The sequence below is a fragment of the Camelus dromedarius genome, chromosome 7 (genome assembly GCF_036321535.1).
Source record: "Camelus dromedarius isolate mCamDro1 chromosome 7, mCamDro1.pat, whole genome shotgun sequence".
Classification (NCBI taxonomy): domain Eukaryota; kingdom Metazoa; phylum Chordata; class Mammalia; order Artiodactyla; family Camelidae; genus Camelus; species Camelus dromedarius.
The window spans coordinates 13,515,050-13,539,371 of NC_087442.1; the positions used below are offsets into that span (position 1 = coordinate 13,515,050).

The following is a 24,322-nucleotide window of genomic DNA, read 5'->3' on the forward strand; positions in this document are numbered from 1 at the left end:
TCTTGTTCTCCACTTGAAAAGTAATAATCATGAGGTTCCAATAGGCTAGGGCTTTATGCTACTTCAGAGGCTGAGTATTGGAAAAAGAACAACAACAACAAAACCTGTGCATGTGTATGTTCACTGCTTGTGTGGTGAGGTCCTCAGCATCAGCTGTCACCATCTGACGCTGTACTGGTGTCTGCGTTGAGGCGGGGGGCCGTGCGGAGGTTCGAGATTCACTGCGGTGTGTGTTCTAGTTTAGGGTCCTGATGGTTTTCCTCTCTGAAAGACAAGGAGGAATCGAACTAAAACCAGAGTCTCAAAAACTACCCCCAGGATTCAGTGACCTTGGGAGCCCATTCAAGTGCTTCACAGCTGTCACTGTCCGGGAGTTGATTATTTGTCATGGGTCCAGGTGCACTGTGTTTGGTCCTGGCCCTAGATCTGTCGTGCAGCACTGGGTCGATGTGCTCAGATGGTTTAGCCTATTGGCATATGTTTTCAGATGCCATAGCTTCTTAGGCTGGGTATGAAATGAACCTCACTCCCCTCCTAAGCAGCATTGTCGTAAACCTCATGTCCTGCAGTCGAATTAAGCCCCTAGGTCTTACTAGATTTGGAGCATTTGTTGGCCTGATGACAAGGTAGCTTGGTTTTAGTTTATTAGATTCTGTTAAATAAGGATGCTAGGACAGCCCTTGTGCTTGATGGAGCTTTATTTATATTTCAAGGTTATGTTTTAATACTGCAAAGAAAATTGAGATGCCTTAGGATATCATTTTAATAGTAATTTTTGAGTATTTTTAATATTTATTGTTTAGTTGACATTTACTTTAATAGCAGTTTTTATACTTGCATTTTTCATCACAAATTTCTCTGTATGAAAATGCAGTACAGAGTGAACCATATTCTATAAATGAATCATTCTGGATGGAAGCCAAAGGGCCTGTTCTTCACTGTCCTGTTTGTGACCTTGTATGTCCCTTACTCTTTAGGGCTCCTATGGTACTAAACTAGCTGGTTTTTGAGATTCCTTCCAGTTCCTTCCAGTTGTTTCTTTTTTGATGTTAAAAAAAAAGCCCTTAGAATAAGGGAAGAATTTTTTTCTTTGGATCTAATTTCATAGACTCTTAAAAATTGTTTAGCACCGTGGTAACAGGTGCACTGTTTCAGATAGACAGGGTTAAAATCTTAATTTTGATCATGGGACAGAAATATTTGGTAAAAAAAAAAAAAAAAGAATCAGCCCTGGAGTTTCTCAATTTCTGTTAATTGCATATCTGAGAAAATCTTGCTCTTAGTTCCTGCATTTAATTCTTTACTGACAGTATTAGAACCAGTCTATTCTACACAGCTAACAAAAATCAAAAATCACTCTCAGCATATATTCAAAATCCAAGTGGTAAGCATGTCAGTGTTGGGACTCAGAGTTGGCTGTGGAAGGAGACGAGGGCGCTGGGTGACCTTGTGGGCACTGGGAGTGCAGGAGCTGCTACTTTGATTTGAAGACACACCAGCATTTGTACATTCTTTTCATGCTTTAGAAAGATGATCTTCTCACTACAGGTATCAATTCACTCGTAAAACTTTTAATTACTTCTTTAAAGTTTTAATGCTGCTGTAAAGGCAGTTTATTGCTTGCATAGAACTTAGTTAATTAAATACCCCATAAAAAAGATTTGGAATTTTTATTCTTAGCTTTTAAATTATTTTGTGATTCACACAAAAATCCATCCTGTGTTGCATATATAATGAAATACAAATTAGGAGCGGCAGAAGGTTGCTTGAGAGCCATTCTGAGCCCCTCCGTGCTGCCCTGGGACCAGTGTCCCCGCTCACTCCAGTGGGTGGCACGGCTGCTGGGTCCTGTTAGACTCCTTGGCTAGGCTTTCAACGGCTGTCACACGTCATCCAGGCCCATCTTGCAGTGGAAACTGGGAAAAGACCATTGTTTTGGTTTTGGGTCAGTTCAAGGCTGTGCTTTGTTCCCTTGCCAGCTGACCATTTCTGGGAAGTGGCTAGATCACAATGCAAACCTTTCTGACCATCGAGACCCTCCTGGGATGGTTTACTCTGAGTTCAATGTCACTGTGTTCTCAGTTACTGCAGTTTTAGAAAATGTCACATCGTTACCACTGCTCCCCCTTTGCAAAGTAGTGAAGAGAGCTGAGGCTGGGGGTAACACATCTTCCTTGAGCGAAGGCAGTGATCTTCAGGCTGTTTGTGCTGCCAGTGCCATGTCTCAGCCCGGCATGGCTGTAGTTTTCTCTCCCCTTTGTCATCAGGAATAAATTGCACAGGGTAAGGATGGGGAATGCTGAGTCTTTCCTTCACGCTCTCCGTAGGCTGCCTGTGTGCAAGGCTGTGATTTTTAAGTAACTAGAACCTCATTAATTTGAATTCAGCAAGTCCAGATTCTAGAATCTCGCATAGGAACTAAGCTGACATTTACTTTTGCATGTGCTAAAGAGTTTTGCAAAGCAAATTAAATTTTTAGCGAGATTGCAGTTTGGCTATTTCGACTACACATAACATCAGAGTTTTTCAAGTGATTGTGGAGCACCCATTTATAACATGACTGAGACCATAGATTGTAATTCTCCCCTTTTCAGTATGGCACATTCCCAGAGGCCTCCTCAAGGTAGGATTTTATGAACTTAGTTGAGGTGACTAGTCATTTAGTCATCCATATGGCAAATGTTTACTAAGTGCCTGTGATGGGTTAGCTGCTGGGACAGGTTGAAGAAGAGCCAATGTGATCCCCGCCTCATGGGATATGACTGTGGGTCACAGGCGTTATAATAATGCAGTTCAGTGTGTTTACCTATAGATAATGGAATTAATGTTTCTTTAAAAATGTTCGATTGCTTCAGCATTCAGTAATTCAAATTGCCTTTTCCTGTGTCATCTGCTTTGTGGACATTATCCTATACTGTAATTTCTATCATTACTTTTTTTTTTTTTTTGCTTTATAATATTTGAAGAGAAAGGACTTGAATCCGAATTCCCTGCTTGCCTTCAGGCAGGATTCACATAGCATCGGTCTCTGGAAACTTGTACTTTCCATTGGTCATTATTATCCAGGTAGTTTTTAAAAAATTGAGCTATGTATAGCAAACAATAGAAATAACCCAATGTTCATATATGTAACATGTTTATAATAATCCAGTAGACCTAGATCTAGAGATGCGTGTATTTATGTGTATGTAATACATGTATATGACAAATAACAGGCTCCTTTTCAGCCTTCTTGAAGGGTTGGGGTCCAGGCAGTATGGAAGCTTGAGGGTTTTCTGTGCATCCTGTTTCTCCAGTTTCAGCTGGTGAATTACAGAGTGAGGGTCCAGTTTGGGGGATGGGGCATGGACCGGAGTCAGTCCCGCGCCCACAGCTCCCTCTGTGGGACCCAGGCAGGTGGACAGCACGGTGGGGAGGGGCCTTTCTTTCTCCTTCACCTTTGCACCCTGGTCTTTTTATCATTCTGGAGGAAAGTAGTCTCACCAGTGGGTGTCTGTAGCTTAATGAGCCACCCTTTGGGGCATTTGCTTTGTAAGTTCGGGTTAGCGAAGCTAGCCTTATCTGGTAAAGCTAATCATCTCCTTTTAGGCATTGTGCCTGCAATTTGAGTCATTGCTGAGGGATAAATGGTGGTATCTGGCTGTGCTTGTGTTATGCAAATAGTCAGGCTCCCTTCAGGCAGGGCAAGAAGGCCTGAGAATAGCCCGAATCCAGACAAATACTCCTCGCTAGGAGAGAGTCCTTCGTTCATAGAGTTATAGACATGATTTCTAATAGCTTGGCGTAACAAATGACTATAATTCAGATTGAGAGGAAAAACAGAGATTTACATGTACCACTGATGTGCATTCCTTATGTAAAATATCAACTACTACTCATTGCTTTGTGCAACACTTTTTACACAGCGAGGAAACCTCTGTATTTTTCACCTATGCCTGAGGCTTTTGTTTAGAAGCAGTTTTTGGCATGCTCGCAGAAACCCTTCTCTTGGCCTGTTGGCTATTTATTTTCAAGCAATGCTGTCTGGAGGTGACCTGTGGCTTAGAGAGAGGGCATCAGTGATCTTAGGGCATCTAACTAGAGAGCGCTTTCCATCCATTCAATCCCTCTTCATCTCTCTTTCTCCCTGCCTTTTAAAATTAAAGTTTATTAGGATTATTTCTATTATAAAAGTAATACTGATTGGGGAAAACCCTCATTACAGAAAATACAAGCAATTAGAGAAAACTGTACCAAGGTCGAGTCTCTACATTTTAGAGTGTTTTTTATCTTTTCTCTACCCATTTACATTTTTATCCTTCTTTGCAATTCTGATTACTTAAAAACAATTCATTGTGCTAAAACACGCATACCATACAATTTGCCCTTTTATCCATTTTTTCAGTGTTCCCTTCATCTCTTTTTAAAGGGGGAACTAGTTCCAACAAGCAGCAACTTTTTCTTCTCCTGACTCTTCAACTTAATTTTCTTTCTGCATCAGAACTGAAAAGCCAGCAGTGTTCATCATTCAGCAGAACATGCCTGCATGCCCACAGTCACAGTCCCCTTGGCTTTTGTTTATTCAACAGTGTAATTTCCTTGGCAACAAAATTGATACCACTCCAAATGAGTGTGGAAGTTCAGAGCTGCTGTAAATATTGTCCTCAAAGCTCTGTAAATTGCTACTAGCCCACTACAGGCTCCTCCTTTCCGTAACACCCTGCCTTACTGAAGAACATCTTTAGACAAAACAGGGCCATTGGGGGCATAAAGCATCATAAAGATTTTTTATGTCTTCCCTAAGGGTATTTGTAATTTTTAATGAGGCTGTAGGAGGCACTATTTAACCTAGACAATTTAACCTCAAATAGTGACATTTCAGGTTCTCTGCCACAGAGTGGGGATGTGTTTTTTTGATCAGGGGCCCATCTGAGGAGTCTTTAAGAAATAATCCAAGAGTTTGATTATTGGCTGTTTCCTTAGGATGATTTTATTTATTTTGCTTTCCCCTCTGTTGCAGGGGCACCACCCAGCTCAGGGAATGAGCAGCACTCATCAGCCTCCATCTTTGAGCATGTGGACAGGATCTCCCGCTCCTCGGAGGCCAGTCGGCGGGTCCCCAGTAAGATCCAGCTGATCGCCATGCAGCCCATCCCAGCACCTCCAGTTCCACACCCCATACTGGCCGACCGGGTGGCAGAAACCAACAAAATTAACAAAGAGGTATTTGGTTTTATTGAAAAGTACATTAATTTTTTAAAAAACGCTCACATTCTGATTTGGTCAGTGCTTAAAAATGTGGGAGACTTACAGTGTCACAAGGTAGCGAAAGATATGAGCTGCTGATGAGTGTTTTTAATTTTAGATATGATTGATCCTCAGTGTTTTGAGATCAGATGCTGTTCAGGGATGCTAGTAGGTGTGCTGGCGGGGGTGCAGGATAGACATCTAGGACACGGCTGTCCTTAGAAAGTCCCACTTTAGCCCGTGGCTGGGGTTTGGGAACTTGGCTTTTAGAAACATTCCCAGAACATAGTGGCTCGTTGTGCCTCAACTGTTGGTGCAAACAGTATGATTTATGCGGACCATCTGCTTTCCTTCTGGGAGTCTGGGCTTGGTACATGCTGGGCAGAGGGTGCCTGCGTGGCCAGCCTCCAATAAAGATCCTGGGCATTGAGTCTCTAATGAGCTTCCCTGGTAGACATGTCACACATGTTGTCACAACTTGTTGCTGGAGGAATGAAGCTCATCCTGCGTGACTCCACTGGGAGAGGAGCTGTGCCTGCTTCCGCTAGACCTCACTCTGTGTGCCCTTCTCCTCTGCTTTTACTTTGTATCCTTTTGCTGTAATAAATTGGACTCAGTGCTGAGTCCTGAGAGTTCAGTGAATCACTGAACTTGGGGTAATTATGGGACCACAGTTGATATTGTGATCCTGATAGATCTGCTCTGGCCCCAGTGATCTAGATAATTCTTGGTAAAACACCTTGTTCCAGTGACTCCTGGAAGACTGAGTTAGATCTGCTTTTCTCCTTAGATTTTGGGAACCAGAAGGCCAGGTCAGGTCCCTGTTAACTTGAACTTGAGAGATTTGACCAGGCTGGACCATGAGTGGAGTGAATGCCATTTAGGGCTGCGCATACGGCAGTGCCCTGCCCATTTCCTGCCTCGAAGAAATAGCCGCTGCTGTTGTGAGTTCTGCCAGGTTGAAGTGATAAGAAATCGGTGCAGCTGAATCCCCCTCCCCACTTTCAAGGTGCTCCTTAAAGTGGATCATATAGAAGTTTAATCAAGAGTTCTTACAGTTTCTCCTTTCCGCACCTCATTGGCTCCTTGCCAAGGACGTGACCACAAGACGGTGTGCCATAAGTTCAAGATGGCGTTTGCTGTCCCTTCTCACCAATGCTCAGGAGCCCTGCCCCTGCGTGTCCCCCATCCTGGCCTGGATGGGTCTCCATCAGTCTTGTGTTGGGTGTGCCTCACACCGCCATGAGTAAGCACCCTGGAGTGGGTTATCCATCTGGCCTCACAACTGGATAGCATCCATCTCCACTTTTTTCTTTTACTGTCTTTTAAAAATGTATTAGATGCATACGTATGGCCATAGGTAATATATATATATTGATTATAAATCCTAGTAATAAAAACCCAATATAAGAACAAGAGCATTATCAATACTGGTGCGCCTGCCTGTATGCTCCATACATTTAAACTGAAATGTTTTCTTAGTAGGAGGTGCTGGTGCAGATTCCCAGCACACCTTGGTCCTCTAGTGAGGACCTCATATATTTAAAAAAACCCGTTAGATAGAGTGAGAGGGGCTTCCTGAACTCTCCTGCTGGGAACTTGTCATGAATCTCATCCAGCTGACTCTCCTCGCACAGCCTCAGAGTACGTGGCTTTGGTCCACTGTGGCATGGCCAGGAATGTTCCCCCTTATCCTGGTCCTGCTCTCTCCTCCCAGTCAGCTTCCCAGCTTGGTTTCCCTTTTCTCCCTCTGTCTCCATCTCGCTTGCTGGTAAGTCCTCTGAAGCAGGGCTAAGTGCTTACAAAACAAGGGGACGCTCCTCCTGGCCTGCACTACACCACAGCCCAGCAGGCCTGCCGCTTCCTGCGGGGCCTGGTCCCCCAGACCTCCACCCTGTTCCGGTCCACAGCATGGGAGTGCCTGCACCCCACACCCTCTTTCCGCTTCCCTCCCAGATTCCAACTCACTTTTTGAGACCTTGATCAGGCCCCATGTAGCCAGTGACCATGTGTTTCCAACACATGTGGATTTTCCTCTTTGAGGAGAGGGGTCTCCTGTCAGGGAGCTAAATCATCAGTAAATGGGTATTTTATTGTATAATGCAAATGTCTCCTTTGAATCTGTCTTAATTTAAAAATCTTTAAAGTAATAATACTATTGAAAAATATTTACTCTTTTCTCTGGGCGTATTGTATCTAGTTGTCACCGGCAGATTTCCCAGGTTTGAATCTTCTCGCCACGTTTGGGGGCCGATACCAGGCTTCCCCCCCGACATCCCCCACTCGTGGGCGATGGCAGGTTCTGTGCCCCGGCGGGGTGGGCGTGCCTGCGCCACCCTTGGCGGCCTCGTGGGAGCCTCGGACAGCCTTTCAGGGGGAAGGAGAGTGGCAGGAAGGCCTCCCCAGAATGCTGTCTGAGCGCAGGGCCCAGAAGCCCGCAGGACATTTGGGTGTCCTGTCTTTCAGATTCAGACGGCGCTGCGGCACAAGTCGGAGATCGAGCATCACCGGAACAAGATCCGGCTCCGCGCCAAGCGCCGCGGGCACTACGAGTTCCCGGTGGTGGACGAGCTGTCCTCGGGCGACACGCGGGAGCGGCACCGCGTGTACCGCCGCGCGCAGATGCAGATCGACAAGATCCTGGACCCCACGGCCAGCGTGCCCTCCGTGTTCATAGAGCCCAGGAAGAGGTGGGGGCCCGAGCGGGGCCAAAGGCCCCTGCGGGCGGGGGACCAGGGCCCGGCCATCTTTCAGGCGGAAGTCTCCGGGAACGGCTGCGGGCGGCGTGGGCTGCTGGGCGGCCCCAGCCCGCTCGGTCACCGTGTGTGGAAGGCTGCGTTCACTCCGCCTGCACCCCGGCATGCCTGGGAGCACGTCCCTGGGTTGAGTGTCTCCTGGGGTTCAGCATTCTGAACTGCCAGGCCCCTCCCCTCCCAGACGCTGCCTCCTGCCTTCCTCCCCCATCCCTCTCTCACCACCCGGGTCTCCAGCCGCCTCTGCGTGGTCAGTGGGTCCTCTGGTGGATTCTCATTTCTTTCCCGTAGCCACCCGCAGAGTCCCAGCCGCTTGGTCTCCCAGACCCCTGCCCCCTAATGCGGATGCATTTTTGGGAAGATCAGCTCTCATTTATTGTGTTGCTCTGCTCAACGCCTGAAATGGCTTGGGTTGCCCGCCGGGTGGCCCCTGTGCTCCTGTCACACATACATGCCAGCTATTCCCCCACCTCTCCAAACATGTGTCTGCATTCCTGTTTCTGGTCCCTGGCACAGTCTTGCCTGCACCTCACACCCTCTTCACACTTCCCTCTGGGTCTGCAGATCCTACTGGCTCTTCAAGACCCAGTCAGGCCCCAGGTGGCCAGAGATGATACCAGTACCCACATGGACCTCACCCTTTTCTGAGAGTCTGTATGGCTAAATAATGTCATGAGTGTATTGTCACATGTTTCTCTCTCTTGTTCCATGTGTTTAGTATAGTCTGCCCAGGTAGACTGTCAGCTTTCTTAGCGCAGAATGTGTCTTACACATTGTTTACATCCTGTGAGGAGTTTAATACAGCAGATCCAGCAGATCCTTAGGGCTCAGAAAATACTTAGCGTTTAGTTGATGAGCCAGCGGCCGGAAGGTTTCTTTCCTCTGAGGATAACATCTTTGTCTCCTGGCAGCTCCAGAATAAAACGTTCTCCTAAGCCACGCCGGAAACACCAGGTCAACGGCTGCCCTGGAGATGCTGAGAAGGACAGACTTATCACCACCGACAGCGAGGGCACATACAAAAGGCCCCCTGGGGTCCACAACTCTGCCTATATTGGTTGCCCGGTGCGTGATGGAATCAGGGTGGGGTGGCTGCTGCCCAGTGGTTGGTGCTCCAGGGCTAGCTGGGTTGTAAGGCATGTGGGTGGGGGAGAGGGCGGGCCGCTCCTTGAAGGAGAGACTCCGGTCATAGAGACCGGGAGGCTGCTGGGTGAGCCCTCTGGAAACACACTCAGTGTTTCCTCTTCCTTTATGTAAGCTCTGTCCTCTCAGGCTTCAGAATGGGCACTTCTTGAGGTTAACTGGAAAACAGAGAAATGTCCAGAAAGTTTTTTTTTTTCCTTCTTTTAGTCAATGAGTTGTTTGAGTTTCTTGGAGGTAGGAGGGCTATTTAGGGTTTGTCCCCCTTTCTGCTCTTGGAGTGCCAAGAAGATACTACATTTGCTAATGTATGTATTTCTAACTTTAGGGAAGAAAGAGCTTAATGGAAATTAGGAAATAAGGAATTAAGCAATTTTTTCAAAAGAAAAGGGGCACAGTTGCTGAAGTGTTGAAGCAGACGTTGACTGCACTAAGACACATACAGACCCCACGGTACAGGGAAGAAAGGGCCAGCCTCCCCGAGGGGCTGTGAAATACAGACACAGAAGCACCCCAAGAGGAGCGGGAGCCCCAGAGCGTTAGCACTGGGACACAGTGGGCGTCTGAGCTCTGGGCTGCGGCATAGCCCTGTCTTGGTGCACAAGACCCCTTCCTCCTTCTGGAGGCAAACTTAGAGAGCCATCTTTGTTTAGAGAGAAATTACCAAAAGATACATCCTTGGAGAAAAAAATCTGTGATGTACACAATCCCTTTAGATGGAGCTTATGTAACTAGCCATTTCTGATTTGAATTTTACATTTTAGCTCTCAAATTATGCAAATAACTAACATTGAGAGACAGTAAACATAATTACGCAAATGTGCCAAATACCTTACTGATACTGGGGCTAAATATAATTGAATCATGATCATCTGAAAGAGGCAGGCAGGCTCTTCCTTGGGAACTTACTGAGTTTCTAGTGTTCTGAAGACTGACCGTCCCTTCACAACTAGCTCCTGGAAACCGGTGTGACTCCAGAGGGTTGGAAGGCTGCTTTGCTCCTGGTCAGAATGAATTGAGTCCTCTCTAAGCGCTGCAAATGAATTCCTAGGGTGGAGGGACCATCGCTGGCAGTTCTTGCAATAGGTGGCGCTCTTGTGCTGCTGCTGTGTTTTGGGGCCGGTGGTTGTCCGGGTGTCTGTGGTGTTTGTCTTGATCTGGGGAGGGCTGTCCTCTGGGCTTCCCAGAATGGTCCCCTGGAGCTTTCATTTTTGTCCCTTGTGGGGACTTGGAGATCTTGTGTGAGTAGAAGAAGGGGGAACACGCCTTCTCATCCCATCACTTCCTTGGCCCCTGGCTCCTCCTCTGAGAGGAGCCTTCAGGGGAGATTTTGCAGCCCTGTCCCGGAGTCCATCACCCAGTGCCGTGGAGTTGTGGATGCGGAATGCCCTGTCTTGCTCTCCCATCTGCTTTCATCGATGACCCTAAATCAGGCTGTTTTCATGGTGGTCCAGACCATCCTTTTTCTCCTTGCTTTTTTTCTTAGCAAAAATCATAGCAGTTCCCCCCTCAGCTGGTGGAAAGAAGCCCTTCCCTGGAGAACATGACTCAGCCAGCTGCTTCATCCCCAGTGGCTCCATTTTTCAAAGATTCCCTAAAAAGAAATTCTTCCTCAGATGGACTTTTTACTTTGTCTCTCTAAAAGTTCTGAAACATATACTTTCAAAGATAATGCCTTTTTTTGGAACTCACCTTTTCTTAGTATTTCATCTTGAAGGTTATACTAGACATACATGTTTTTGAACGATCTTTAATGTTATGCTTTCCCCTCAAAATATCTTCTCCTTGAGAACTCTCTTTTCCTAAGGAGAAAGAAATATTCCTGGAGTCCTTGTAACTAGGGTTGCTATTATAATTCAGGCCTCAGCGAACTAGCCCTCAGGCCAAATCCAGCCTGCTGTCTGTTTTTGTAAATAAGGTTTTGTTGGAACACAGCTGCTCCCTTCATTTTTATGTTATCTATGGCTGCTCTCACTGCGATGGCAGAGTTGAGTAGCTGTATGGCTCACAGAGCCTAAAATATTTACTGTCTGACCTTTTACAGAAGTTTGTCAACCCTGATATAATTTATTATCCAAGGCAGACACTCAGGAGGGTGAAAGGAGGTGCTGTAAATAATTATATTGGAACAGCAAGTATAGACTAAGATTTGTCTTGGGCCAACCATGGTGTATGGTCACCCTCATATAATACAAATTGCAAAGTAGGTACCAGAATACATCATCTCTGATGACTAAAGATAAAAAAGTTCCCACATATTTTCTGAGGAATGATAGGTAAGCATGTATCCATGCAAAGGAAATAAATTGAATAACAGAATCATCAAACTTGATTCAAGACAATGGACTTCAAATTCCAAATTGGGGATCCTGGGTAAATCTTAAACTTCTGTAGATCACAGTTATTCATTTATGATTAAGCTCCATCTACACGTGAAACACTCTGCTGGGTATGGGGACATAGGAAAATGAGCAAGATGTCGTCTTGGACTCTGGGCTGCTGATAGTCTTGCCTGCGAAATGAGGAGGCAGCAGGAAGATCAAAGAGCAGAAAGTGCTAAGATCATGGCTCCGTAGCTCTTTGCCTTCGTAGCAGGATTCACGGGACCAGTGAGAATCCAAGGGAACCCAGCTTCACACCTTCATGTTTGGGCTTCTGGGGCCACCAAGACCAGAAAGGTGGCGTCTTCCATCGGTTCCTTGTTTTGTCTCTTACAATTTACTGAGTGTATATTGGGACGATGTTTTGCTCATAAGGCAGTATAAGGAAATAAGAATATTAAAAGCTCTTGTTACTTATATCCCTGTCTCTTAGAGAGTATAGAATATAATTTCAACTTTTCTTGTTGACACATGTTATCCAGGGATACCTCCATTTTAAAGAAATAGTTTCTGAATAGATAATTGGTACTATTTACTGTTTGTAAAGAGTTGTCGTAATAGGTGTTAAAATTGTTTATGCACATGTAGTTGTAATTTGGTGGTGACTTTGAACGCTTTTGGGGGTGTATGGGGCTCTTCTTAGTGTTAACTGTCAGTGAACTGCTTTAGTTTTAGATTTCTGTAGCTATGGAAAATCAACTAGATATGTTAGTATGTAGACTCTGAGACATCATTTTGAATTGATGGGGCTTTCAATAAAAAACGTGTACTTCCAAGTACTGAGATGCATTTCAGATAGTTGATTGAAGTTTTGCCAGACACATGATTGTTGAATATTTTAATTTTTATTTTTTCTGATTCAAGCATTTTGCTCCCATGAAAGGTAATGGACATTCCTCAGCTGTGATTTTTAAAGTTCTAATGGTAAACATATTTCTTGGTGTCAGCAAAAACCATCAAATTCCTCTTGGCCCTAGAGTTTTGGTTTCAAGTCATCACAGAAGCTTGCGTCTGACTCTTCTCTCCTTTGCTGTGTCCCCCGCTGTAGTCTGATCCCGACCTCCCAGCAGATGTGCAGACGCCGTCTTCTGCTGAGCTGGGGCGGTACCCAGGCCTGCCCTTCCCGGCCTCCCAGTATATCCCGCCCCAGCCGTCCATCGAGGAGGCGCGCCAGACCATGCACTCCCTCCTGGACGATGCTTTTGCCCTCGTGGCCCCCAGCAGCCAGCCCCCCAACGCTGCAGCTGCAGGCCCCGGGGTCCCAGCTGGCCTGCCTGTGAACAGCACCCCATCCCGAGAAGAGAGACGAGCCACCCAGTGGGGGTCTTTCTACAGCCCAGCTCAGACGGCCAACAACCCCTGCAGTGTAAGTGTAGACCTTCCAGAATTCTCTCATGGGCAAGATGTTGGAGCTTTGTTGCCTGACTGCCTCATTTTCAGGATTCCTGCAATACTCTGGTTGTATTTGATAAAAATTAAGGCTTGCATAATGAGTCTTAGTTTTTATTATCTTCTCCTAGGTTAATTCTCAATGTTGAAAGCATTCATTTATGCAAGTCGCATATTTTATGGAAGTACCTTTCAGGGTTCCCTTCAATGTCATGAAATAGAAGTGGAGTAACTGTCAAAATATATTCTCATTGATGTCTCCATAAAAGGTTAAGAATGTACTTGAATCATTAAGCTTCATCTTGTAGGCCACCTGGGACTAAGGAGGCCCTTGAGGCTCTGGGAGTGCTGGCAGCTAGTCCCCAAGTAGGCAGGCGCAACCATTGTCAAATGCCTGGTTTCCGTCGTGGGAGTTGACATTTCAGCATTTCACCTGTCCTTGTGAACCTTTATTTTTTTCATGTTCAGTCATTCCTTTCAAATGTACCTTCTCAAGTCATGGAGATGGAGAAGTAAAACTCAAGGACATAACATTTTTTGCTAATTTCAGATTAAATGATCAGACTGAAACATTTGACTCTGAAGAGGTATTAATAAGTTACAACTTAAATTTCTTCTTCAAGGAGTATTTATATAGGGTTTCTCTGATTTTGTTAACTATATGGGTTTTCACAACACTGGACATTAGGCAACCAGAGAGATGGGTCACTGAGAGATGAGTAGAAAGAAGCTTACATTCACCCCAACTTACCGTCTTGAGAGAGTTTCTAGGTGTGGTGCCGGGAGGGAGACCACAGTTAGAGCTCAGTGGTCTTCCTGAGTTGAGAAAACAGAGTCAAGAGTCTGGGGAGGAAGAGGCAGCTGAAATTCACAATAGACGGGGCAGGAAAGCAGAAGAATGCAGAGAGGTAATTCTAGAGATCTGCAGGGAATCTTCATTTGAATACTGATCAATTTAACGGTATAAGGAAACTACCCAAGACTAGGGAAAGGACCACCCAAAAAGATTAGAGGGAACAGTCCTTAGAGCTCACATAAGCATAGGAATAAGTTCCTGCTGTGGACTGAATTGTGTTCCCCCCAAATCTGTATGTTGAAACCTAAACCCCCATGTGACTGTATTAGTCTTGAAGGAGGAAATTAAGATTAAATGAAGTTATAAGGTTGGAACCCTGATCCAACAGAACTGGTGCCTTTATAAGAAGAGGAAGAGACACCAGAGTTCTCTCCCCCACCCCCATGTGAGGACGCAGCAAGAAGGCAGCTGTCCACAAGCCAGGAAGAGAGCTCTCACCAGCAACTGAACCCTGCTGGAAACTTGATCATGGATTTTCCAGCCTCCAGAACTGTGAAAAAATAAATTTCTCTTGTTTTAGCCATTCAATCTGGTATTTTGCTATGGCAGCCTGAGCTGTCTAATCCAGTTTCTTTTGCAATAGAGTGGCTATATTAATATTAGCCAAAATAGATCTCATAGTAAAGAACCTTACCAAGAATACAGAGGATTATTTCATAATAATAAAGTGGTCAGTTCATCAAGAAGACATAAAGTCTTAAATGTTTATGTGCCTAGTAATAGACCTTCAAAGTTGAAAAATTGGAAGTTCTAGTCAGAAATTTCAACACTCCTCTTTCAGTAGTTGATGGAATGAAGACAGTTGACCCTTGAAATTAGTTCTGAGGACTAATACTGAGTAGGAAGTAAAAGTGATAAGACATGAGGCAGGAGAGAGAAAGCAAGAAGCTGAGAGGTTTGGTGCCTAGACCTCATCCTGAGGGTAGTGCCAGGATACTGAAGGGTTTTGAGCAGCAAGCAAGAGACATCATTAGGTGTGCCTTTTAGAAAGATTGCTCTCATTTTACACTGGAGAATGGTTTGTCATAGTGCAGACCAGAGGCAGGGAGATAATTAGGAAGCTGTTGTAGTGATCTTGGTGATTTTTGATGGTCCCAGCTAATGTAATGCAGAGGTTGGATACGAGAGGAAGAGTCGACACAGCTTCAGCGTGTTTAATTGCTGATGGCAATGGGCTACTATAGGAGAGCTTGATGATACAGGAAAGGGGAGCCAGAGTACCAATGGAGGAATTATATTTAGAAGTGAGGGGATATATTTCCTCCAATTTAATAGGAGAGAGGGAGGAAGAGTTGGGTGCAGGTGCAATCAGGTTTGTAGTTGGGTGGCAGTACATTGTGGGACCGTCCATCTCATGACTTCTGTTCTCACAGTAGAGAAAGCAGAGTCATCTGTTGAGGGAAGAAGTATGGCAAGGAAAGAGGGTTGAGGAAGAGTAGAGACTTGAAATACTTACTGTGGAGAATGAGAGAAGAGAGATAAGGGATGTGGGAGTAATTACCCAGCAGTATTGAGGCCCATGTTGAGACTGACAATTAAGAAATTATAGTGGCAGAGACTAAAGTTCTGTAGTTTTGTTTATCAGCATTCAGATACCCAGGTGTAGACAAGGAGAAAACAGGCAGTTGGACTGATCTGGGACTGGGGCTTTAGCAGGCACATGTGGTGAAAGGATAACTGGAAAAAGTTGTGCAGATTAGAGAATGCAGTTGAAATACGGATAGACCATACATTGAAAGGGAAGGTAGAGGAAGTTACGATCAATTAAACATGCTGGAGCTTTGTAGATTCTTCCTCTCGAATCCATCCATTGCATTGCAGTGATTGGAGCCACCATCTCTCACCAAGACTATTGAAAGACTTCCTAACTGTCTCCCTGCCTCTGGTCTTGAATGTAGGATGTCAGGGTGGTGGCTGACAAGTAAAATGCCATTTATTGATGTTGAGCAGGCCAAGGAGCTCAGAGTCTAACACAGTAGACACATCCTGTGGGTGACAGGAGGACTTGGAATGGAGAGGAAGACCTACTAGAAGCCTCTTCACTTAGGCTCGAGTTTTCTAAAGGGGGAGTTCTCATCTCACTTTACAATCTTATTTGTTCATTACTGGTGTCTACATGTTACTTCTCTATGCTCCTTGAATTGTTTGGTGCAGAAATCTGTGTCCATCTTAATCTCCCTCCTCCTGATAGAAGATGTAGAGGTCTTATCTGGTAGGAAGCATAAATATTTCTTGGCACTCAACCCGTTTTTCTGAATAATTTTATCTCCTGAATAACCAGTGTCCATTTAATCTTCGGATTCAGCTCTTTCATTCACATCAGGGAAACTTATTTTATTTCTGAAGTAATTTTCTTACTCTGTTCTATTTATTAGAGTTGAAGGTACGAGTTATTTTTATGTTGGCTCGTCTTTGTCTCTTTTCTGTATCTATCACTCTATCTCTAATACCTTGAGCTACTTTGTTCTTTTTTCTCTGCCTTCACTTATGGTTGTCATGGGCCTCTGTGGCATTGATTTGGTTTTAAGCCATATCTATTCTTTTCCCCGCTAGTTGATTTCGTAAAGTCAGACTGACTTCATTTTGGTTCTCAAATTATTTCCACATTTCTGTGGTGTCTCATTTTGTTGTTTTATCATCAATTCTTTGAACTTCAAAAAAGGGATTGCTATTCTTGTTAAGTTAGGAGCCACTCTGTGCTGCCTGATTATTTTTTTTCCCCCTTGGCCACTGCTTTCCTCAGTTTATGGCATGATTCTACTCTTGTATTGTTTGGTTTCTGCTGATGAATTCTAGCAGTAGTTTTTGACAGATTGATGTTACTATTTTTATTATTTCCTCATTGTTCATAGGTGTTGGAGATTAATGATTCCATGATAATGCCTTTATCCACCATCTTAACCAAGAACTCAGACCTATAACGAGGTTTTTATAAATACTGTTACTGAGTGGTTTTCTCATTGTGAACTTTTGATATTATCCTTATGTATTTTGATGGGAGTGGTAGCAGTTTAATCTCGGGGAAAACCAGAATCATTGGCTGTATCTCGGCATGTCTGATGTAACTTCAATGTGTTTGTAAATTGGTTGTAAATTTACTGTTTGTTGCCAGGAGGAACCTTATCTGCTTTTCTGACTATAGTAAAAACCACAGGTAAACCTTCAGTTACTTCATCTGATGACATTTTCACTCCCCCTTTTTTTTTCACCAGTGTAAAGGTATTAGTTATACATTGGTGAGACAGGTCCCTTGATAGGTGGTATTTCTGCTTTCCTGCATACAGTTAACCTCCCTGGAGTAGTCCTTTACATAGTAGGTGTGAATACCTGAGTTAAGGTATTTTATGATCAGACCTTACTGTCTAGTTGCTTTGCCTCAGGCCCATCCCAGACTCCATCAACCCACTTGCCTTTCCTGCTCTGTTGGTCTTTTTTATACTGAATAGAAAGAAAGAAAGGATGTATTAAAGCGGGATTTTTATTCACCTGGCTGGTAGAAACCTTAAAATCCTCTTTTGTCCCCTAAACTTTTATACAGGTGTGACCCACTTAAAGGAAATGCCTGCCATCTGTTTGCAATTAAAAAAACAAAAAAAAACCCACCTTTTCATTGGGGGGGGTGAAGTCTCTAGAAACATAAAATCCTTTTTTTTTTTTTTTTTACTACAATAGAGTGGAAACGCCTAGCACTACAACAGTAAAACAGATAAAGAATAGACAGCTCTGTTTTTCTTTTAGTTTATCACTTATTAGATCTCCTAAAATCCTGATAGGTAAGCTGTTAAGCCTTGATCTTTTTAAGTTTTATTTTGCATATGAATATTTCTTAAAAATCTACGCTGTGCTGAAAGCACAAAGGCCACACTGAATAATCTTTATCCAGTCTCAGATTTCTGTTTAATTATTTGGAAAAGGAATTGACACTCCTTTTCCTCCTCTTCCTCTCTTCTTCCATAATCCCTTTGGCTTATTTTACCTCATTTGGGAAACTCTACAGGGTTCTAATCTCTCTCCCTCTGCCAAGGGGAGGGAAGCAGTGAGGGTTAGAGGTGAAGTAATTTGAGCACAGTTTCATGTCTAATAATCTCTTCAGGACTCTGAGAAGTGCAGAGATTATTCTATCTTCTTGGCCTATGGAAATAGGCCAAGGGGAGTGGAGTAGTTTGGTCAGTGTGTCTAACTCCAAAGCTGCCTTTCCCACCCCAAAAGTAGAGATTTATTGGAGAGGGAGAGTCTGATTTTAGGAATACTGGGCAGTGTAGCCCAGTGGTTAAAATCATGGTCTGTGGAGTCAGAAACATGAATTAGAAGGAAATTGTTTAACTTCCTTGTGTGTTGTTTTAATCTGTAGGCAGAGGTAGTGAGCACTTTTCTTGTGTTACTGTGGGCCTGAGTTAATTTTCATACAGTGCTTAGCACAATATACTAACTCAGTAAATGGCAGCTTTGAAAAAATAAAGGTCTAATATTAGAGAAGATCCAGAAGCAACGCTGACTTAGTGACTTAACTTGAAGTTCCTGATCCTGGACAACCAGTTGATTCAAACTGACTGGGGTTGAATGGACGCTATCCAGAGTTACTATTCTGCTAAAGTATCTGATTCCAATATAATGATTCACAGTTGCTGAAGTGTTGAAATGCGAGCCCCGTGTATGTTAGAGTTAGGATGTGTTGATTTCATGAGGAATGCAACATAGATCTGTGTTTCTTTAAATCTGGTGCCATACTGTTTTAGTCAGAGAGCACTTGGTTAGTGCAGGTTAGTACAAGAGTTGATTGAAGAAAAGAGAGTTGATTGACAGATCCAGGGGCACCTTACAGAATTTAAGGGCAGGGAGAATGGCTGGGCCTCCTTGGTACCAGGAAACTGTCAGAAACTGAAGGTGTTCACTTCATCTTTTAGAGTCTCTCTAACTTATGGTTCTCTTTATATTCTTTCTCTTTTAACAGCATTCTACAACATGGTACAGCATTTGCATTGTTTAGTTTCTTGAGTGTATTTGAATTGATACTGGGCACCTGCTAGCTCTGGTGACCATCGTTGATGGAGTCATCTGTGCGAAATGTGGCCTTGGAGGCCTCCCTTTTTAGCAGAAGGTACAGGCCTGTAGAGATTAAGTCTGTAGGGAAGAGTAGGTGCAGAAGCCTGTTTATTGTTCATGTTTTTACAAAAGAAAGAAAGGTCTAGAAATTAGTTGTGTGTTTATTAGCCCAGTTCCCCAAAATGAAACTTCTGGCATTACTTAATGGCGGAATGCCCCGAGAGCATGTTAACTTTTTATGAGAAAATAATTCTCTTGGAAGTCAATCCTGCAAATCTAAATTTATAAATTTGCTGTTGTCACTTTATAATAAATATTGAATGTTAATCTTCATCTCCTTTTGAATTTCTTCCAGAGATATGAAGACTATGGAATGACTCCCCCGTCAGGCCCATTACCAAGGTAAGGTTTTTAGGAGAAAATGTATTAGGACTTTCTTATACAGGCTATTTCTTGACCTTTGCAGACTCACTTCTTTTAGCTGATGTGAGCAGACACAAAACTCTTGGGTGGTGTGTTCCCTTGATCTAACCAGAAGAAGAGAGAACAAGTTGGAATTTAAGTCTTCTTTCCAGTAATAATGGACTAGATAATTTGCTGAGGATAACTGGGAAAGCTGAACAGATTTAAGAACAGAACGAAACCAAACCCAGGTAGCTAACAGGGCAGTGAAGCAGTATAGGGCCAAGATCCAGGAAATCCAGAGAAGGTGAGCCCTGCCTTTTGGGCTACTTTCTCCCGCAGATACCTGCTGATTCCAGAGGAGGTGGCTGAGAAGCTGAGCAAAACTTTTGACAGACTTTTGAAAATGTGGCATATCAAGAGTTGTGGGATCTCTTTTAAGTCATGTTTAGGAGGATGCTGGTTTAAGGCATGTTTTGATGCCTTAAACGATTCAAAATATATTTGAAAAGAAAAACGATTGAAAATCAATGAGCTAAGCATCCATCTCAGTATTAAAAAAGAAAAAAAAAAAAGGTCCAGTTAAATCTAAAGGAAGTAGAAAGAAGGAAATAATAAAAATAAGAATAGAAGTTAATGAAATAGAAAACAAACACCATACTAGAGAAGAGCAACAAAACTAAAAGTTAGTTCTTTGGGAAAAGGTAGTAAAATTGATAAACTCCTGGAGAACTTGGTCAAGTAAACTGTGTAACATTATCAATAAGAGTCATGAAAAAGGACATGTTAATCCAGACCTTACAGAAATTAAGAAGATTTTGACAGATTTTACAAAGGCAGATTTTTAAAAGATTTTACAGACATTAAGAATAATTTATGAACATATTTTTGTTAATAAATTTGAAGTGGAAAAACTCCTAGAAAGAGAGAACCTGAATAGTCCTATAACTATTAAAGAATTTAAAATCATTATTAAAATTCTTCTAGTGGGGAGGGTATAGCTCAGTGGTAGGGTACATACTTAGCATGCACGAGGTCCTGGGTTCAATTCCATAGTGCCTCCATTAAAATAAAAATAATTGAAAATAAGCAAATAAGCCTAATTACCTTCTCCTGCTGGGGGAGGGGGGGCGGGCGGGGGGGAAGCACCAAAAAAAACCAAAAAACAAAAACCCTAAAAACTTCCCACAAAAAAACTTAAGGGCCAGGTGGCTTCAACAGTGACTTCTACCAAACTCTGAAGGAAGAAAAGATACTAAAGTAATACAAATTCTTCTAAAGAACAGAAAAAAAGAGAACGCTCCCCAACTCATTTTGTGAGACCAGCATAAACTTGATACCAAAGATAAGAGGTACAAGGACATCGCAAGAAAGGAGACATTAATGGCCAGTTTCACTCATGATCATAGATGCAAAAATTTTGAAACTAAATATTAGCAATCATGTCCAGCAATATACACAAAAAGATATTACATCATAATCAAATGGGATTTTTTTCCAGCAGTGCTAGGGTGATTTAATGTTAAAAAATCAATCATAATTCACCACCTAGAGGTGGAATAAAGGAGGAAGATCTTTTCATTTCAACAGATACAATATCTGATAAAATCTAACATCTATTCATGGTAAAAATCTGAGCAAACAAAGAATAGAAGCAGACTTCTGTAATCTGATAAAAGGCATCTTGGGAAATATTACTTAATGGTGAAGTGTTAAATGCTTTCCCTTTGAGAGCAAGAGCAAGACAAAGATGGCCTGCTTGCATAATTTCTGTTCAGCTTTGCCCAGGGGGTCCTAGCCAGTGTAATAAAGCAAGAAAAAGAAACAAAAAGATTAAGAGATTCAATGAAAGAAATAATAGTGTTCTTATTTGCAGATGATACCATTTTGTAGTAAAAAAAAAAAAAATCCTAAAATGTCAATATATGAATTGTTAGAATTAAGGGACTTTAGCAAGATGGCTAAATAGCAAGGCAGCTAAATTGCAAGGTAGCTGGATACAGAGATTACAAAGATCAGTATACAAAATTCCAATATCAGTACACGAAAGTCTGTGAACAACAACAGAACATTAAAAATTTTAAAGATACTATGTAAAATAGCACTCAAAAATATAAAATACCTCAGAGTAAATCTAACTGAAGCTATTCAAGCTTTCTAAAGAAAGATATTCATGGACTGGACAACTCAATATTTGTAAAGTATCAGTTCTCCCCAAGTGACTTACAGATTCATTGCAACCTCATTGGGTTTTTTTAGTATGTAGAAATTGACAAACTCATTCTAAACCATATGTGAAAATGCAAAGGGCCAAGAATAGCCAAGACACTTTGAGAAAGAATAGCCAAGGCACTTTGTTAGGACTGTTGTAAATATTACAAATGATTGTCGAGTAATTAAGGGTGAGGTATTGCTGTGAAGCTAGACAAATAGACCAGCAGAATAGAAGAGAAAGTTCATCATCAGACCCACACACGAGTGGACGGTTGATTTATTACAAAGAAGGGACTGTATATAAATCATAAGCAGTCTCAGAAATCATATTTAACTATCCCTTCAAGGACCAGAAGCCATACAGAAGTAGAAATGTTATCTGCTTCCTCCCTACCTTTTCTTTACTTTTCTTTATTTGCCACATTTTCAGAGGGGTTTGTTTTATTTTTCCCCGACCCTCCTCCCGAACCCAGGCATTGCTTTGTGGTCCAAAAGCAATAAGGTAAAAGGAATAGGTGGTGGTGAGCTGATCCGGGGCAGAAGCTTGTGATAGGAAGACCATGGCATCTGGTCTGCCCAGTTCAGTCCTAATTTACACCTGCTGTTCAGCATAATTGTTAATAACTTTCACTCTCAAAAGTGTTCTGGTTTGGATGATAAATCTTATGGTCACCCAAGATAAAGGATTCTAGAGGATTTGGCTGAAACTGAACTATCTGAGCACATAATTTAGGATACAGGGGATACAGATGTGGGCTGGAAGGTCCTAATTGACTGAATAATGCAGAAATAATGAAGTAAAAGGCAAGAGCTGGTTTCTGGGTGGATGGTCCAGAGATGATGATTAGGTTAGGTGAGCTGCAGTTTACAGATCTGGAAGGAGGAGTGTGCATTTGCTAAGCTCTCAGATCTGTGAGGTTGGAGATGTCAGACATCTCTGTCTGAGGTCAATCTAATTAGCAGCTCTTATTTAAAGAGAGTAATATGGGTAGTTTCAATTTACAAGATGTACTCCAGAAATAACAGTGTAGAATAAGGGCAAGTCAAGGTACTTTGTCATCAAACTGCTTTGATCTATGAATGACTGGTTAACTGTCATTTACAAGAAACTATAATTAAACTATCATCTTTTTTTATTCTTGAATTTCTTTAGAAGAGTGGTTCTCAGGGTGGGATTCTCAGACCCCTAGAGCGTCCTTGAGACTCTTTCGATAGGGTGGGAGGTCTGTGAGATCAAAACTATTTTTATAATATTAAGACCTCATCTGACTCTCCTCATTGTGTTGACATTTGCACTGAGGCACGAAGGCAATGTTGGGTGAGACTGTGGTGCCTCAGCATGAATCCAGGTGGGGGCACCCAGCTGTTCAAGGACTCACTCAATTGTCCTTCACTGCTATGCAATCACAATTTTTTAAAAATGCCAGTTTTATGTTAGTATGTCCTTGATGAAGTAGTAAAAATTAATTTTATTAATCCTAGACCTTGAGTCTTTAATGGTCTGGGAGGCAAAAGAGGAGATACATATGAAGCACTTCTGCTAAATATGGACTTTTGAAGGAAAGCAACTTCTTCAGTTGTTTGCGTTGAGAACTGAACTAACCACTGCCATGTTTTGCTTGGATAAATAACTGGCAGGCTTGGATGTTTGGCCTCGAAAATGAACAAAACGAACCTGTCACTTCAAGGGAAACAACTGACAGCATTTGTTACCAGTGATAAAGTGCAGCTTCTAAATGAAAATTAGAATTTGGGAAACTTTTATCTGCCCTCGTGCCCTTGACAGCTTCCTGGTACTTAAAGCCTTTTCTAGTCAGCTTGATGGCGATATTAATGAATGTGATTTTTGGTGACTGTAAAATAAAGTGTCTCAATATTTAGAAAGTCTGCATAACTCAGTGAACCAATATTTTACAAATGACCAGTGTCATAAAAGCATGTATAGGTCCATTCAAAGTACAAGAAAGACCAGAGATTTTAATCTAACAGAAGGTGAAAAGTTCATTAATACTATTTCAGAGTTTGTATTGCCACTAACCCTTAAGGAAATACTGTTGCACTTTGGTATGGTATCGAAGAAGAATATTTAACTGAACTGTTAATAACAAACTGTTATTTGAATATTATCTGGAAAGGCTATTAAAATATTCCTCCTTTTCCCAACTACATATTTATGTGAGGTGAGATTTTCTTCTTAAAATAACTGATGACAACTGATTGAATGCAAAGTATATGAGAACGCTGATGTCTGATACTAAGGAAATTTTTTTTTTAATGTAGAATTCTTCTCATTAAATTTTTTGAGGGGCGGTTGGAAAAACATAGTCAATTTTATGAAAAATGTTGACATGTAATAGGTTTACTCTTATTATTTTAAAATGAGTGTTTTAAGAACGTCTCAGTTTTAATTTTGAATGTAATAACTGTTTGTAAATACGGTCCACATTAACAGCAGCTCTTGGGATCTTCACTTTCATGAATATAAAGGGGTCCTAACACTAAATAGTGTGAGAACCACTGCTTTAGAGCACTAGTTTTCAGCCTTGATGAACCTCAGGGTCATCAGTGGAGTTTTAAAAAACTGCCAGTATCTGGGTCCCTCATTTAATTGGTCTAGGGTGCAGCGTGGGTCCCCCCAGGGGATCCTAATGTGCGGCCAGGGTTGAGAACCACCAGGCACTGAAGACGAAGGGGCCCTGGGACTTGAGCTGCACCTTCTTTGGGTCTGTAAACTAGAGCATTTCTTCTTCAGTCGTCTGACAGATTGGCCAGGCGTCAGCTGTTCTCCAGGATGTGTACTAGACAGTGTGTACGCTGTTCTCAGCACTGGGGATTTGTTGTGAGCAAATAGAAAAAGTCCCTGCCCTCAGAGAGCCCGTGTTCCAAGAGAGGAGATGGAGAAGAAGCCAAAAGACAAA

The 24,322-nt window shown here is 42.6% G+C and overlaps 1 protein-coding gene across 2 annotated transcripts in view; it reads left to right on the forward strand.

The window, feature by feature from the left end:
* KIAA1549 (KIAA1549 ortholog) overlaps positions 1 to 24,322 on the forward strand; it is a 115,366-nt gene that overhangs the window by 77,617 nt on the left and 13,427 nt on the right. For both annotated transcript variants that reach the window (XM_031454529.2, XM_064487326.1), the window contains exons 13-17: positions 5,000 to 5,202; positions 7,693 to 7,916; positions 8,891 to 9,044; positions 12,549 to 12,866; positions 19,144 to 19,190. In XM_031454529.2, coding sequence (XP_031310389.2) covers positions 5,000 to 5,202; positions 7,693 to 7,916; positions 8,891 to 9,044; positions 12,549 to 12,866; positions 19,144 to 19,190 — 946 coding nt within the window. The remainder of the gene's footprint in view (positions 1 to 4,999; positions 5,203 to 7,692; positions 7,917 to 8,890; positions 9,045 to 12,548; positions 12,867 to 19,143; positions 19,191 to 24,322) is intronic.